Source organism: Gracilinanus agilis, chromosome 2 (assembly GCF_016433145.1).
Source record: "Gracilinanus agilis isolate LMUSP501 chromosome 2, AgileGrace, whole genome shotgun sequence".
NCBI lineage: Eukaryota > Metazoa > Chordata > Mammalia > Didelphimorphia > Didelphidae > Gracilinanus > Gracilinanus agilis.
The window spans coordinates 160,041,407-160,052,764 of NC_058131.1; the positions used below are offsets into that span (position 1 = coordinate 160,041,407).

Below are 11,358 nucleotides of genomic sequence, written 5' to 3' on the forward strand. Positions count from 1 at the left end.
TCTCTCTCTCTCTCTCTCTCTCTCTCTCTCTCTCTCTCTCTCTCTCTCTCTCTCTCTCTCTCTCTCTCTCTCCCTTTCCCTCCCTCCCTTCTTCCCTTCCCTCTCTCCATTCCATGTGGGACCTAGGGGTGTGGCACCTTCTTGGTGCTTTTCCCCAAGTCCCAGGATACCCCCTTGACGGCTGCAGTCCCGTCCCCTTTCAAAAGGAGGAGCTCTTGAGTGCCTTGTGGTCCGTGGGGCTCCTCTGCGAGTCTGATGGGGATGACCTCCCCTCCCTCAACCCAGTCCTTGTTACATGAACGGGGTGGGAGGGTTGGTTCTGGGCCAGGGTGCCCCCTCTTCCCCCTGACTACGTGATGGGCTGGGGTCGCCGGGTGCGCTTGGTCCGACGGGTTGGGGCTGATCCCACAAACTCAAACTGCTTCTGCCTTTCCCCGTGGTTGGGGAACTGCAGCTGGCCCTGATAGAGGCGTTTGATGAAGTGAGCCTCCCGCTGGTTCTGCCGGCTGCGGGAGGCCTGCCTGGGCCGGCCCTGGCGGGTGAAAGCCATGAACCAGCCCTCATGGCGAGCGTTCTGGAAGGCTGTGTAGTTATTCTCCAGCACAATCTCGGTAAACACGCAGTCTTTGCTCTTCCCGCTGGGCTGAGGTGGGGAGGAAAAGACGGGTTCTGGGGCGGGGGTCGCAAGGAGCCCCCGGTGTCTCTATGGGGACGCCATGGGGGCAGCCTTTTGGAAACAGCATTGGGCACCCTCGAGATTCTTCCCACAGCCTTTCCGGAGGGTGCTGAGGCTCAGAAATGGAAGGGAGTGGAGCGGAGGGGAGCTATGGGCCACTGACCTCTAAAGGGGAGAGAGAGACTGGCTGGTGGGGGACCAGAGGATCCCTTCTGACGCTTTAAGTTCCTTCTCTACATTCTTACTACACTGGGTCAATGGCAGTTGTCCTCCTGGCCGTGGCCAGCTTTTGGACAATAGTGGCCTGGTGCCTTGGACCCCACATTGGGAAGGATGCAGGGAAAGACACTTTTCAAAATATGGTTAAAAAAATGAATGTACCTATTTTCAATGCCCCCCAAAAACTGCATATAAGCTAGCCTTTACCTATTCTAAATGTATATTACATATAGTATATATAACTATATTCTGTATAAATATCCTCTACATGTGGTCATTCTATAATTATTTTCGATAGGAAGGAACAGAAGGGACATAATTTCCAACTCTTGCCTAGCTGATATATACAAATATTCTCTTATAACCCTTTTTTGCCCTATGTCCCCACCTCCCAGAGACTGGGGCCTTGCACAATAAACACAATGTATTAACTTTAGGGGAGATAACCTATAAAACCATGGTTCATTTTTTTCTCTTTGCAACTATTCTTAGCTGGGTGGGTGAGAAAAAGTTTTTTATTGAGACCTGGGGAAAGGGTGGAATGGCTCCATTTAAGGGTCCAAAGGAGGAAGCAGGGGGTGGAGAAAGAGATGGGTAACAGGTGTGCCAAGATCCCTCCTTCTTACTCTTCCAGGGCCATGTCTACACCATAGTGTGCTGCTCCCCCCACCCACCCAGAGAGCAGCAGAGGGAGGAGGGATGCCCCAGAGGTCCCCCTCCCACCTTGCCCATCCCACCCCCCACATACACTCGTGTCACCAAGCTCGGGTCCCACTCCCTTTTCCCTCACCTTCCCAAAGCCTCACCTTCCCAATGAGCTTTCCCCTCTTGCTCATGCAGATGTATTTCTCACTCTCAGCCCCCTTGATGCGAACCCGGCTGCCAAATGTATCTGTCTCCACTATGAGCTTGGCTGTTGGGGAGGTTGGGTTTAGGATAGAGGTGCAGAGAAGAAGGGAGGGAGAGAGAGAGAAATCCGTCCATCGGGGCTGCCGGCCTGGGCCCTCCATCCCTCTCGGTGCAGTGGGCAGGGAAGTGGGAAGCAACTGCTTTCAGGGCAGGGATTTGGGTCTTTTGGTTTTCCATCCCTCCGATCCGTCCCTTCTCAGGGTGAGCCCTGGAGCCCTTCCTGCTCACCCTCTCCAGAGGTCATCGTTACCCAGGTGGCACTTTGGGTCTCCCTGGTCAAGATCAAGGAGGCAGGGGTAGGGCTGGGGGAAATGGATGGGGTCTCACCAAACTTGTTGCCGTCCTCAGCGGTGGCGGAGATGCGGCGCCCAGTGACCTGAACGTGCTTGCCGCTGGTCCGGCTGTAGAGCTGGTACTCTCGGATCTGCCGCCGGCTCAGCTGGTCAGTCATGGCGCCCTGGTCCCTCACATACTGGTTAAAATTAGGAGACGGGTGATTCTCCCCCTTTGCAATTACCAAGGGAAAAATAGTGTCAATTTGCTTTGGGCAACACCACTCCCGGCCCACCCCAAGGAAGAAGGGTAAGGGGGTGAGGTTGGTCTTGGTAAAGGGGAGAGCAGGAAGTATGAGCAATAGGTAAGCATGCTCTCACAAGCCTGAGAAAGGAAGGGATAGAAGCTTCCGTGGCCCAGACGTTCAGTGGCTGAACAAGGACACCATCCCCTGGCCTGTATGCTTCTCTCTCCTCCCTCCTCCATTCCCTCTAGGACTGGAGAGGAAAAATCTAAGCCCTTCTCTTTGTTTTTTCTTAGAGGATGAGGAAACTTGGGCCTAGAGAAGCTACCGGATCTGCTTAAAGTCACACAGCTAGTTAGCATTAGAGCCGGGACTAGAGCTCAGGCCTCCCATCTCCCACTTTCCAGGCCTGGGCAACAGGTTCAAAGGGAATATCTATGGTTCCCAGGTCTGTGCTCCTGGAGAGCTCCTGGCAAGCCAGGCGGAGGGAGGGAGATGTAGAGAGGGAAAACACATGAAAGAGAGAGAGAAAATGTGTCATTCAGATATGGAAATAGAGGTAGGTTTGAGAACTTGGCTCAGAAGTCTTAGCCCTGTTTACCAGGAAGATGAAACTCCTCCTCTCCCTCCTCTCTCGCATAACATACATTAATAGAAATTAAGCCTGTTATGTGCTTTGAAATCCTTGGCAAGAGGCAGGGAAAACCCACAGAGGGATTCCTGGTGGGCTTTGTTGGGGTCTTTCAATCTCCTAACCAAGCCACTGGGATATTTTAAGTCAGAGCATCTAAACCGTGGGCTCTCAAAGGGTCTGGAAAATGAACTTGGATGGGAAAAACAATTCCATCTTGATTTTCAGACTGACTGTCCTTCGAGCATTTCCCTCAGTGATTTGAAAGTACTCTTTTGAGGAGAGCACAGCTTCAGCAGACAGCCACAGGAGTACACGTCACAAAAAAAGGTTAAGAACCTCTATTTTAAACAATCGTCAGTAGGAGAGGCACCTAAGCTTTCCTGCCTCCCTGCCTTTCCCCTTCACCTGCCTGCCCCCTCTTTTCTCCCTCCATCTTTCACAGCCTTTGGGCTCCAGCTGTCCAGAAGAATCAGGCAGTGAGGGAGCCTTAGAAATGGAGTCAGGAAAATTCCTTCGTGAGTTCAAATCTGGCCTCGGACACTTAGTAGCTGGGTGATCCTGGGCAAGTCGTTTAACCCTGTTTACCTCAGTTTCCTCATCTGTAAATGAGCTGGAGAAGGAAATGGCAAACTACTCCAATGTCTTTGCCAAGAAAACCCCAAACGAGTTCACAAAGTTGGACAGGACTGAACAACAAAAATAGAAGATGATGGGCTTCTAGAGGGCTAACCCAGGAATCCAGATGATCCATCTGACTTTGGCTTATTGCACTCTGGTCTCCATCCACTTTTAGACTTGGCAAAGGTCCTATCACTGCCCTAGAGTTTAGGGTCTGGATGCCCCATTGGACTGGAAGTGAGGAGCAGCAGCAGCCAAAAAGCATTGCCTGCTCTAGCTGCTGTTGCTGAGTCTTGCCTGTGCAGACACTGAGACCACAATGCTACCACTGCCAGGCCCTCCCTCACACCTGGGGGATGGCCAGCTTTTTCTGGACAGCTGGGACCCAGGGCAGGGACGTGGGGGTATGGAAAATGGAGGCACAAAAGAGGGGGCAGGCAGGCTTAGGTTCAGTTCCTATTTGGGACTTATACGATCCAAGGCAAGTACCTTCTCTACTTTGGGCCTCTATTTCCATTTTTATTTTTATTTTTAACCCCTACTTTCTTAGTAACAATTCTAAGGCCAAAGGCAAGGGCTAGGCAAACAGGGTAAAATGACTTGCCTAGGATCACACTTCGAGGAAGTATCTAAGGCCACATTTGAACCCAGGTCCTCTTGACTTCAGGCCTAATGCTCTATCCACTGAGCTATTCAGCTGCCTCTTATCCATTTACTTATTTGGAAATGATGTTTATATATATATGTATATATGATACTTGTCTTCTTTTCTCTTCCCTGAGGGGTTCTATAAGCCATCTTCCATTGTGTTCCTGTCTGCTGGTTCTTGTTTTAAAGGCCTGTGTGTGGATGTGTGTGGATGTTTGTACACACAAATATATATTATATAGATAAAGATATAAAAATTCCCAAGTTTCCTAAATATGTGTATATATGTGTGTGTATATGTATGCGTATGTATGTGAAGGCAAGGTCTTTTTTTCTCCTTCCCAGGGCCCACAAACACGACTGTTTCCCAAATTCCATCTGCCCTCCTCCCCCCCCCCCCCAGATTTGGATTCTGGTGAGTCTGGCTCTGCCGTGCTCCCACATTCTCTCTGCTCAGATTCCTGACACTCCCTAATAGCTAGAGGCAGTACTGTAAGGGTGGATAAAGAATTGGTCTTGGAGGTGGGTTCAAGGTCCCCCTCTAATACATGTGACTTTGTGACTCCTGGCAAGTGACCACTCCAGGCTGTTCTCTAAGTTACCCAGAAGTGCTTCCTCGTACTGGGAAAAGAGATTTCTTACCCAGAATTCCCTCTAGCAGTAAAGTCACAGGTCTGGCTCCTATGCCATCCCTTAATGTGACCCTCATCCCAGTCATCTATCGCTGCAAGACGAGGTGTCTCCTGGAAATCCCCTTTCATCTTCTGGGTGATGGAAGAGGGATTTCTATTTGGGAAGCTGTCAAGGGGAGGCTGAGGAATCCTGCCATTTCCTGAGGCTCAGGTCTCCCTTTTCTTCTCCCTCTGTTTGCTTCTGCCCTGAACTGGTCCCTAACTCCAGTTACTTCTTAATTCCAACCTTGTCAATCCCAACTCCTCATATCCATCCGGCTCGGCCAAGTCAGCCAGGTAAATGACCAGGAGGCCAGGGCAACAAGGGGACTCAATAGGGCTCTTCTGTGAGAACTGAGACCCTGGCTTGGGTCTGGCCCCTTCTCCCTGACCCCCTCAAGTCTCCTGGCTCAGGTTCAGGTCCCTCCGCCCTTCTTGGCAGGCAGCCTTATTCTCCCTGTCTGTTCCAGGTCAGAAGCAGAAGGAGGGGCCGCTGGCCCCCCCATCTCTCCCCTTTTCCTATCCCCCCAGCCCTGCACAAAGGCAGCCCCACGCCCCCACGGCCCACAGCCCACAAGCCGCTCTCCCCGTGGGACCTTGCCCAGCTCTTTAATGTCCCCGCTGTGGGGGGAACCTCCCCTTCTACCCGCCTCAGACAGCTGCTTGTCAGGCAGCCCCTCAAGCATGGCTATAGTCCGGCCTGCTTACCTCCCCCCACAGGGGGAGCGGGGGCACTTCAAGGGGGAAAAGGAGGGCTTTGCCACCTTCCCTTCCAACTGAATGGGGCCTCAGGCCGGGCAATAAACGCCCAGTCCCTCCACACCATTGTGCTAATTCCCCTTCCAGAACAGGTTGGGTCCCACCCCCAGCCCCCCCTACAGTCAGGCCGAGGCTTTCTTCTCACTCTCCTTGGATGTGTGAAGCAAAAGGCCTGGAATGGGGTTGGAGCAAAAGGGGGAAGGAAAAAAAGGGGGGGTTGTCTCTCTCTCCCACCCCCCCACTGCTTCAAAGGCAGCCCCTTTCCCTCTCCCAGAGAAAAGGCATTTACCTTCAAAAAAAGTCCCAAGTGGATGTGAAGAGAAGCCCCCAGCCTCAGCCTTGGGAACGCGAGGCAGGAGAGCTCTCCGGCACGGTTCTGGACCAGTGCATTTTAATAGTTGCACTTTTATGGAGGATCACAAAAAAAGGACCAAGCTTCCAGAAGGGGCTGAAGCTTGGGGGGGGGGGCACGCAGGAGAGGCAGGAGGAGACCTAGAGTCAGGGTAGAGGTGGTGGAGGTGGTGATGGAAGTGACAGAGGAAGGATGTGTATAAAACCAATTCCGAATGCAATCCCAAACAACTGCTCTGGGCTTGACCCCTATTGCCCTATCTGCTTGGGAGTCCCTTCAACCTGTCCTGGGCATTTCATGGGTGCCCCACTCCTGGATGTACAGGAAGATGTTCCAAAGGTGGTGAGAGGGTGAGAGCCCTGGGCCCGCCTTCTTCACATACATTGGGAGGGGGGCTTCCACAAAATTGGTTTCAAAATGAAATCAATCCCCTTGGATAGCTATCGGAGAGGGGGCATCTTGCCATATTCCTGTCCCCCCTCCCCACGGCTTTCGCCTTCCTGTATTGGATTCCCCTTAAGACGGTGGGGGCATCAAATAAAGAAATGAGATGAAAAGCGGACAACACCTGAGGTAGGTGGGGTCAGACACAGGTAGAAAAGACACAGAGAGGGGCTAGTGGAAACTCAAGGGGCCCGATCTTTTTTTTCAGTCTTCACCCTCCCTGTTCACTCTATCATACTGCATAATACAGTATCAAACCATACACCGTCGCCTCTTGGGTGAGAGACCATAATTCTCTACCATCTTCCCATCCCCCCAACCAGGCAGCCAAATTGGGGGCAAAGAAGAAAAAAAAAAAGATAGTAGGGAACTCCAGCCTACCTGGGTTTGGCAGCAACAGAGGATCAGGAGCTGAAAGCATCTGCATGGAGAGAGAAAACAAATCCAGGGTTTGGTTACTGGCTTACACACATACACACAGATTACATACACACACATACGCAAAAATGCACACACACACACACACACACACACACACACACACACACACACATACATGCTCCCATCCAGTCAGTGGGGACAGCCTTGGAGTCCCGGCTAAGATTAAACCTCCATCAAGGCTGGAAATGGTAACAAAACTCAAGTCAGCACACAGACTTACAGAGTGAGGTTTGCCAGGAGACGGGAGGCTCCCATCACTGGAGAGATTTCTTGGAGAGGAAGCCCCCTCGCCCCTAAAAACTCAGTTGTAGATGTGGACAGCCCCTGAGGTAGAATCCCAGAACAACCAAAGATCTTCGAACCACAGGTCCTCAAGGGGGGAGAGGAGGAGAGGGAGAAGGAGGAGGAGGAAGGGGAGGAGGAGGAGGAGAGGAGGAGGGAGCCACAGGGAGAGCAGAGGTGTGATCTGTCCACCTTCCAGTCTCAGTATGACTGCAAAACTCCAGTCTTGGGGGGGGGCGTAGGAAGAGGGAGGAGGAATTGTTGGGGGCTCCTCTCTTTCTCTCTTTCCCTTCTATCTCTCTCCTTTCTGCTGGGCTATCCAGAGGTTGGAACCAGTAGAGCTTTTCTGGTAAGCAAACTGGTCCCCTTAGTCTCCATCATTCTCGTCCCTCCCACAGACCCAGAATAGGGTCAACTCCTCCTTTGCCCTGAGTCATGTCTCAGTCTCCCTGGCTGGTAAGTTGAGGCTGAGTCAAGGATAGGACAAGCATCTTCCAACTTTTTTTTTTTCTGTGTGTGGGGAATCCTCTAAGACCTTTAAAGGAAGAGCCTTTTGGGGGGTGGGTGTGGGGGTGGTCATGGCTCTAAGCCAGTCACTTCCATGGCTTCACTTGACCCCGCCTCCCCTTCTTTCTCCCACTTCCATTAAGGTCTGCCCACAGGGGAAGGAGGGGTTAACTCTTGCCTAAGTGCAGCAGGTGCTCCTAGTGGGGTCTGGGGGTGGGCTCCTTGATGACTTCTTGGTTTCGTGGCTGGGCCCAGTGCCACTGCCTTGGGACAAAGACTTCTCCAGGACCCCAGGCCAACTAAGAATGGAGTTTCCAAGGGAAAACTGGGTGGCAATGGAAGGGGTGGGTGGGTAGAGGGCTTTGAACCTAGCTGTGTTAAAGCTGGGGACCATCTTCTTCAATGTCCATTTGTAAAGCGACAGGATCCTATTTCACTGGGCACTTGATTTTATTCCATGTCACACTGCTTTCACGTTTTGCCCTTCTCATTTTAGGAACTCATTGAGGGCAAGAAGAGGGCTGCTTTAGCCATATATTGTTTCCTCCTAATTTTATATTGTGCCTAGTACAGAGGGGATGCTCAGAAAACACTTGTTAAATTTTGGGTGATTCTGAGAGGTGGAGGCTAGGGAAACTTGATCATCACCTTCCTGGGGTTGAATTTGGGCATAGTGATCTCAGTGACACCCAGCTGTGTGAGTGCGTGTACGTGTGTGTAAGGAGAAGGGGTTTCTCTCTAAGTGGGGGAAGGGCCCAAGATTGGGGGAAGTTGTCTTTAGACTCGAACCCTAGGTTCGGAACGTCCTGATATTTTTGCATCCCATCTCCTGGGATTCTTCCAAATTCAGCCAGAAAGGGCAGGGAGGAGGAAATGAATTTATTTATTTATGTGAGGTTGGGAAGGAAGAAGCTTTCTTTCACCTTTGGCATTCTCTCATCTCCTTGAACTACAGTGAATCCACAAAACTGTCAGTAACACCCCTTCCCCCATCATTACTTGTGTGACAGTCTTAATGGAGAAGGCTGCAGGGTTTAGACTCCTTCCCTAGTCATCTGTTGTGTATGTGTGCTTGTAATGCCCAGAGAGTTTTTTAAAAAATCACAGACAAATTTTACAGCTCAAAAGGCTTTAAGAAGGGCTTCTAGGTGGCTCAGTGGATTTTGAGCCAGGCCTAGAGACAGGAGGTCCTGGGTTCAAATGTGGTCTCAGACACTTCCTAATGGAGTGACCCTGGGCAAGTCACTTAACCCCAATTGTCCAGCTCTTCTCCCTTGGAAGCAATACACAGTATTGGTTCTATGTCAGAAGATAAGGGTTTTAAGGATCATTTAGTCTGAATTTCTCATTTTCCATTTCAGAGAAGCAAAAGTCTCAGTTGTGACAATAGATAGTAAAACTTTGCTCTGTGTCCAGTGCTCTTTTTACCGCTCACTCCTGGCTTCCTAGAGCACTATGGGAAAACACTGGATGTAGCATCCAGGTACCATGGCCTCCTTTGTGAAGTCAACTAGGATGCTGCCGGCTGGTTTATCCTGGCCTAGAGGACTGGTAGCTCCAATTCTCCGAGTATGCAATACTATATTCCTTCTGTACATCCTCATTGCTCCCTTTCTTTTCTCTTGGTGGAGAGAAGCTACTCTTTTCCACAGGGAACACGAATGGGTAAGAAGAGATAAGGATGGAGAAATCATACAGGATACTGAACAAGAAAACGTTGGGGTGGCAGTCTCTGCCGTCCATTTCCTGGTCCAGTTCCAGTGATTGATCAGTTAGTAGTAGGAGAGAGCCAAGGTCTTATGAGCCAGTGGACGGGGCTCCTCTCCTAGCCACCAATCAAGCCTCCACCCAGCCCTGGGTCTCCACAATCTTTTTATCTTAGCCCATTTTGAAGGGCTCTAGCACCCCCTCCCTTCCCCTTTCCCATCTCTACCTCTAGGCTTGTCCTCATCCCTCTCACACCCAAAGGTCAATAGCAGTGAAAACAGTCTGCATGGGCCAGGAAATATTGTACAGTAAAAGTTACACGAGACTGAGGATCAAGGGAAGGGAACTCTTGTTTGTATAGCCCTTACTAGGTACTAGTCATGGTGCCAAAGACTTGAAATATTATCTCATTTAATCCTCACAACAATCTTGGGGAGTGTTATTATCCCCATTTTACCAATGAGGAAATTGAGGCCAAGTTGTTAAGGGACTTGCTCAGGGTCACAAAGTTAGTGTCTTGAAGCTGGATTAGAACTCTGATCTTCTTGATCCAAGGCCCTATGCTCTACCCACTGCTTAAGGTGCCCTGGGTTCTAGTTCTGAGATTGCCATTCACTTTGTGATCTTGGGTAAGTCACTCCTTCTCTAGGCAACATTAGATTTTGGATGATTTTGAAAGCTCCTTCTAGCTCTCTCCTTTGACTCCCTAATATTACAAAGTAGAAAGTTCTGTGCCCAATTCCAAGGATAATACCTGTTTTGTCAGTGTTGCCTTAGTTTTTCCCCATGTAGGGCTCCGTTGTTCCCCCCCCCCCAGCATGGAGTAGAAATGGGCAGGAGGGGAAGGTTCATTTACACTTGCAGGGGGGCCAGGAGGTGATAGAAAAGTGAGAAGCAACCTTGGTATTGGTTAATCTTTATCTTTAGTGCCAGGTTCAACACCCCCCTTCCCAGCAGGAGCTGTCTCACACCCACTTCTCCCCCCAACACAGAAGCTGAGAGGCTTGCTAACAAGACGTCCATGTAACCTCCACCCCCATAGCCAAAAGCCTTCCCCCATCTCGTCCCGGTCTCTCAGGATCTGCACCTTAAGACAGGTGGGAAAAGTGAGGCCATTCTTCCATTCTTGGACTATTCTTCTGCCCTTTTGATTCCCAGCCCTTGACTTTGCCTTCCTCTAATCCAGATTCCACCAGCCACAGAGAGATCAGCCAGAGAACCTGTAGTGGCCTTGGCTGCTAGAATGCCCGAGTTCTAGTCCCCGTCCAGCCATAGGCTTAACGTAGGATTCTTGGACGTTTTTCCTATCCTGAGCCTCCATTTTTTTTCACCACCAAAATGTGGAGTGAGCATGCCTTTCTTACTCGCCCCACCCCCCCATGAGCAGGGGAATCAAACCAGAGAGTGCTTCAAGGGCTCTGGAGCCTTACATTCTGGGTAATAAGGCAGTTAGCATCATCCCTCCCCACCAGCCTTCCTTGCTGGCTCCTCCCATGGAAAGGGATTGTTAGGCATGGAGGTTCCAGTCCTTCTCTGCGCACCTAAGGGCATCCCTAGAGTTTTTATTCAGTCTCTCTCTCTCCCCCCCCCCCAATCCACTCTCCACACACCTGGCCTGGTTATTGTATTCGGCTTTGCTCCCCAGCAATAGGGCCAAGCAGCAAATCCTCACTCTGGCCAGCACCAAGACCAGGTCAATGGTGCACAATGGGGCCCCCACGGCTCCCTAATCCTCTATTGTGTCCCCCTATTCAGGACTTTTCTGGTTTGGAAATGAGGTGGAGAAGGCTGGTTTAGCTGGGGCCCAGGCCTTTAGAAGGTCTAGTTGTGTCTGCATCTGTAGGTGCAGGGGCACTGGCCGGGCATAGGTGCGTTCCTAGGATGCTTTAGTGCTCCCGTGAGGGAGGGAGGGCACCCCCTCCCTTTCCATTAGTTTCTTCCTCATCTAGACATCCAGATGGACTACAGGTATCC

At 50.9% G+C, this 11,358-nt stretch overlaps 1 protein-coding gene across 2 annotated transcripts; it reads right to left on the minus strand.

The window, feature by feature from the left end:
• Window positions 1-349: 349 nt before the first annotated feature.
• FGF17 (fibroblast growth factor 17) lies at window positions 350-7,143 on the minus strand. 2 transcript variants are annotated; one of them, XM_044660821.1, is made up of 5 exons: window positions 7,109-7,143; window positions 6,829-6,868; window positions 2,132-2,276; window positions 1,702-1,808; window positions 350-643 (listed from the first exon to the last, which is right to left on the minus strand). In XM_044660821.1, exons 1-5 carry the CDS (start codon window positions 7,141-7,143, stop codon window positions 350-352), a joined length of 621 nt encoding a protein of 206 aa, XP_044516756.1. The 2 variants fall into 2 exon arrangements, with proteins under 2 accessions (XP_044516756.1, XP_044516755.1); XM_044660820.1 differs by having other exon boundaries at window positions 2,132-2,309.
• Window positions 7,144-11,358: the final 4,215 nt, after the last annotated feature.

Bases quoted from the DNA above. Each gene is read 5' to 3' on its own strand.
- FGF17 (XM_044660820.1), bottom strand. From the start codon at position 7,143: ATGGGAGCCTCCCGTCTCCTGGCAAACCTCACTCT. The intron at 6,869-7,108 runs GTAAGTCTGTGT...CTCTCCATGCAG, and splicing joins CTCCTGGCAAACCTCACTCT to ATGCTTTCAGCTCCTGATCC. The intron at 2,310-6,828 runs GTAGGCTGGAGT...GTAATTGCAAAG, and splicing joins TCTGTTGCTGCCAAACCCAG to GGGGAGAATCACCCGTCTCC.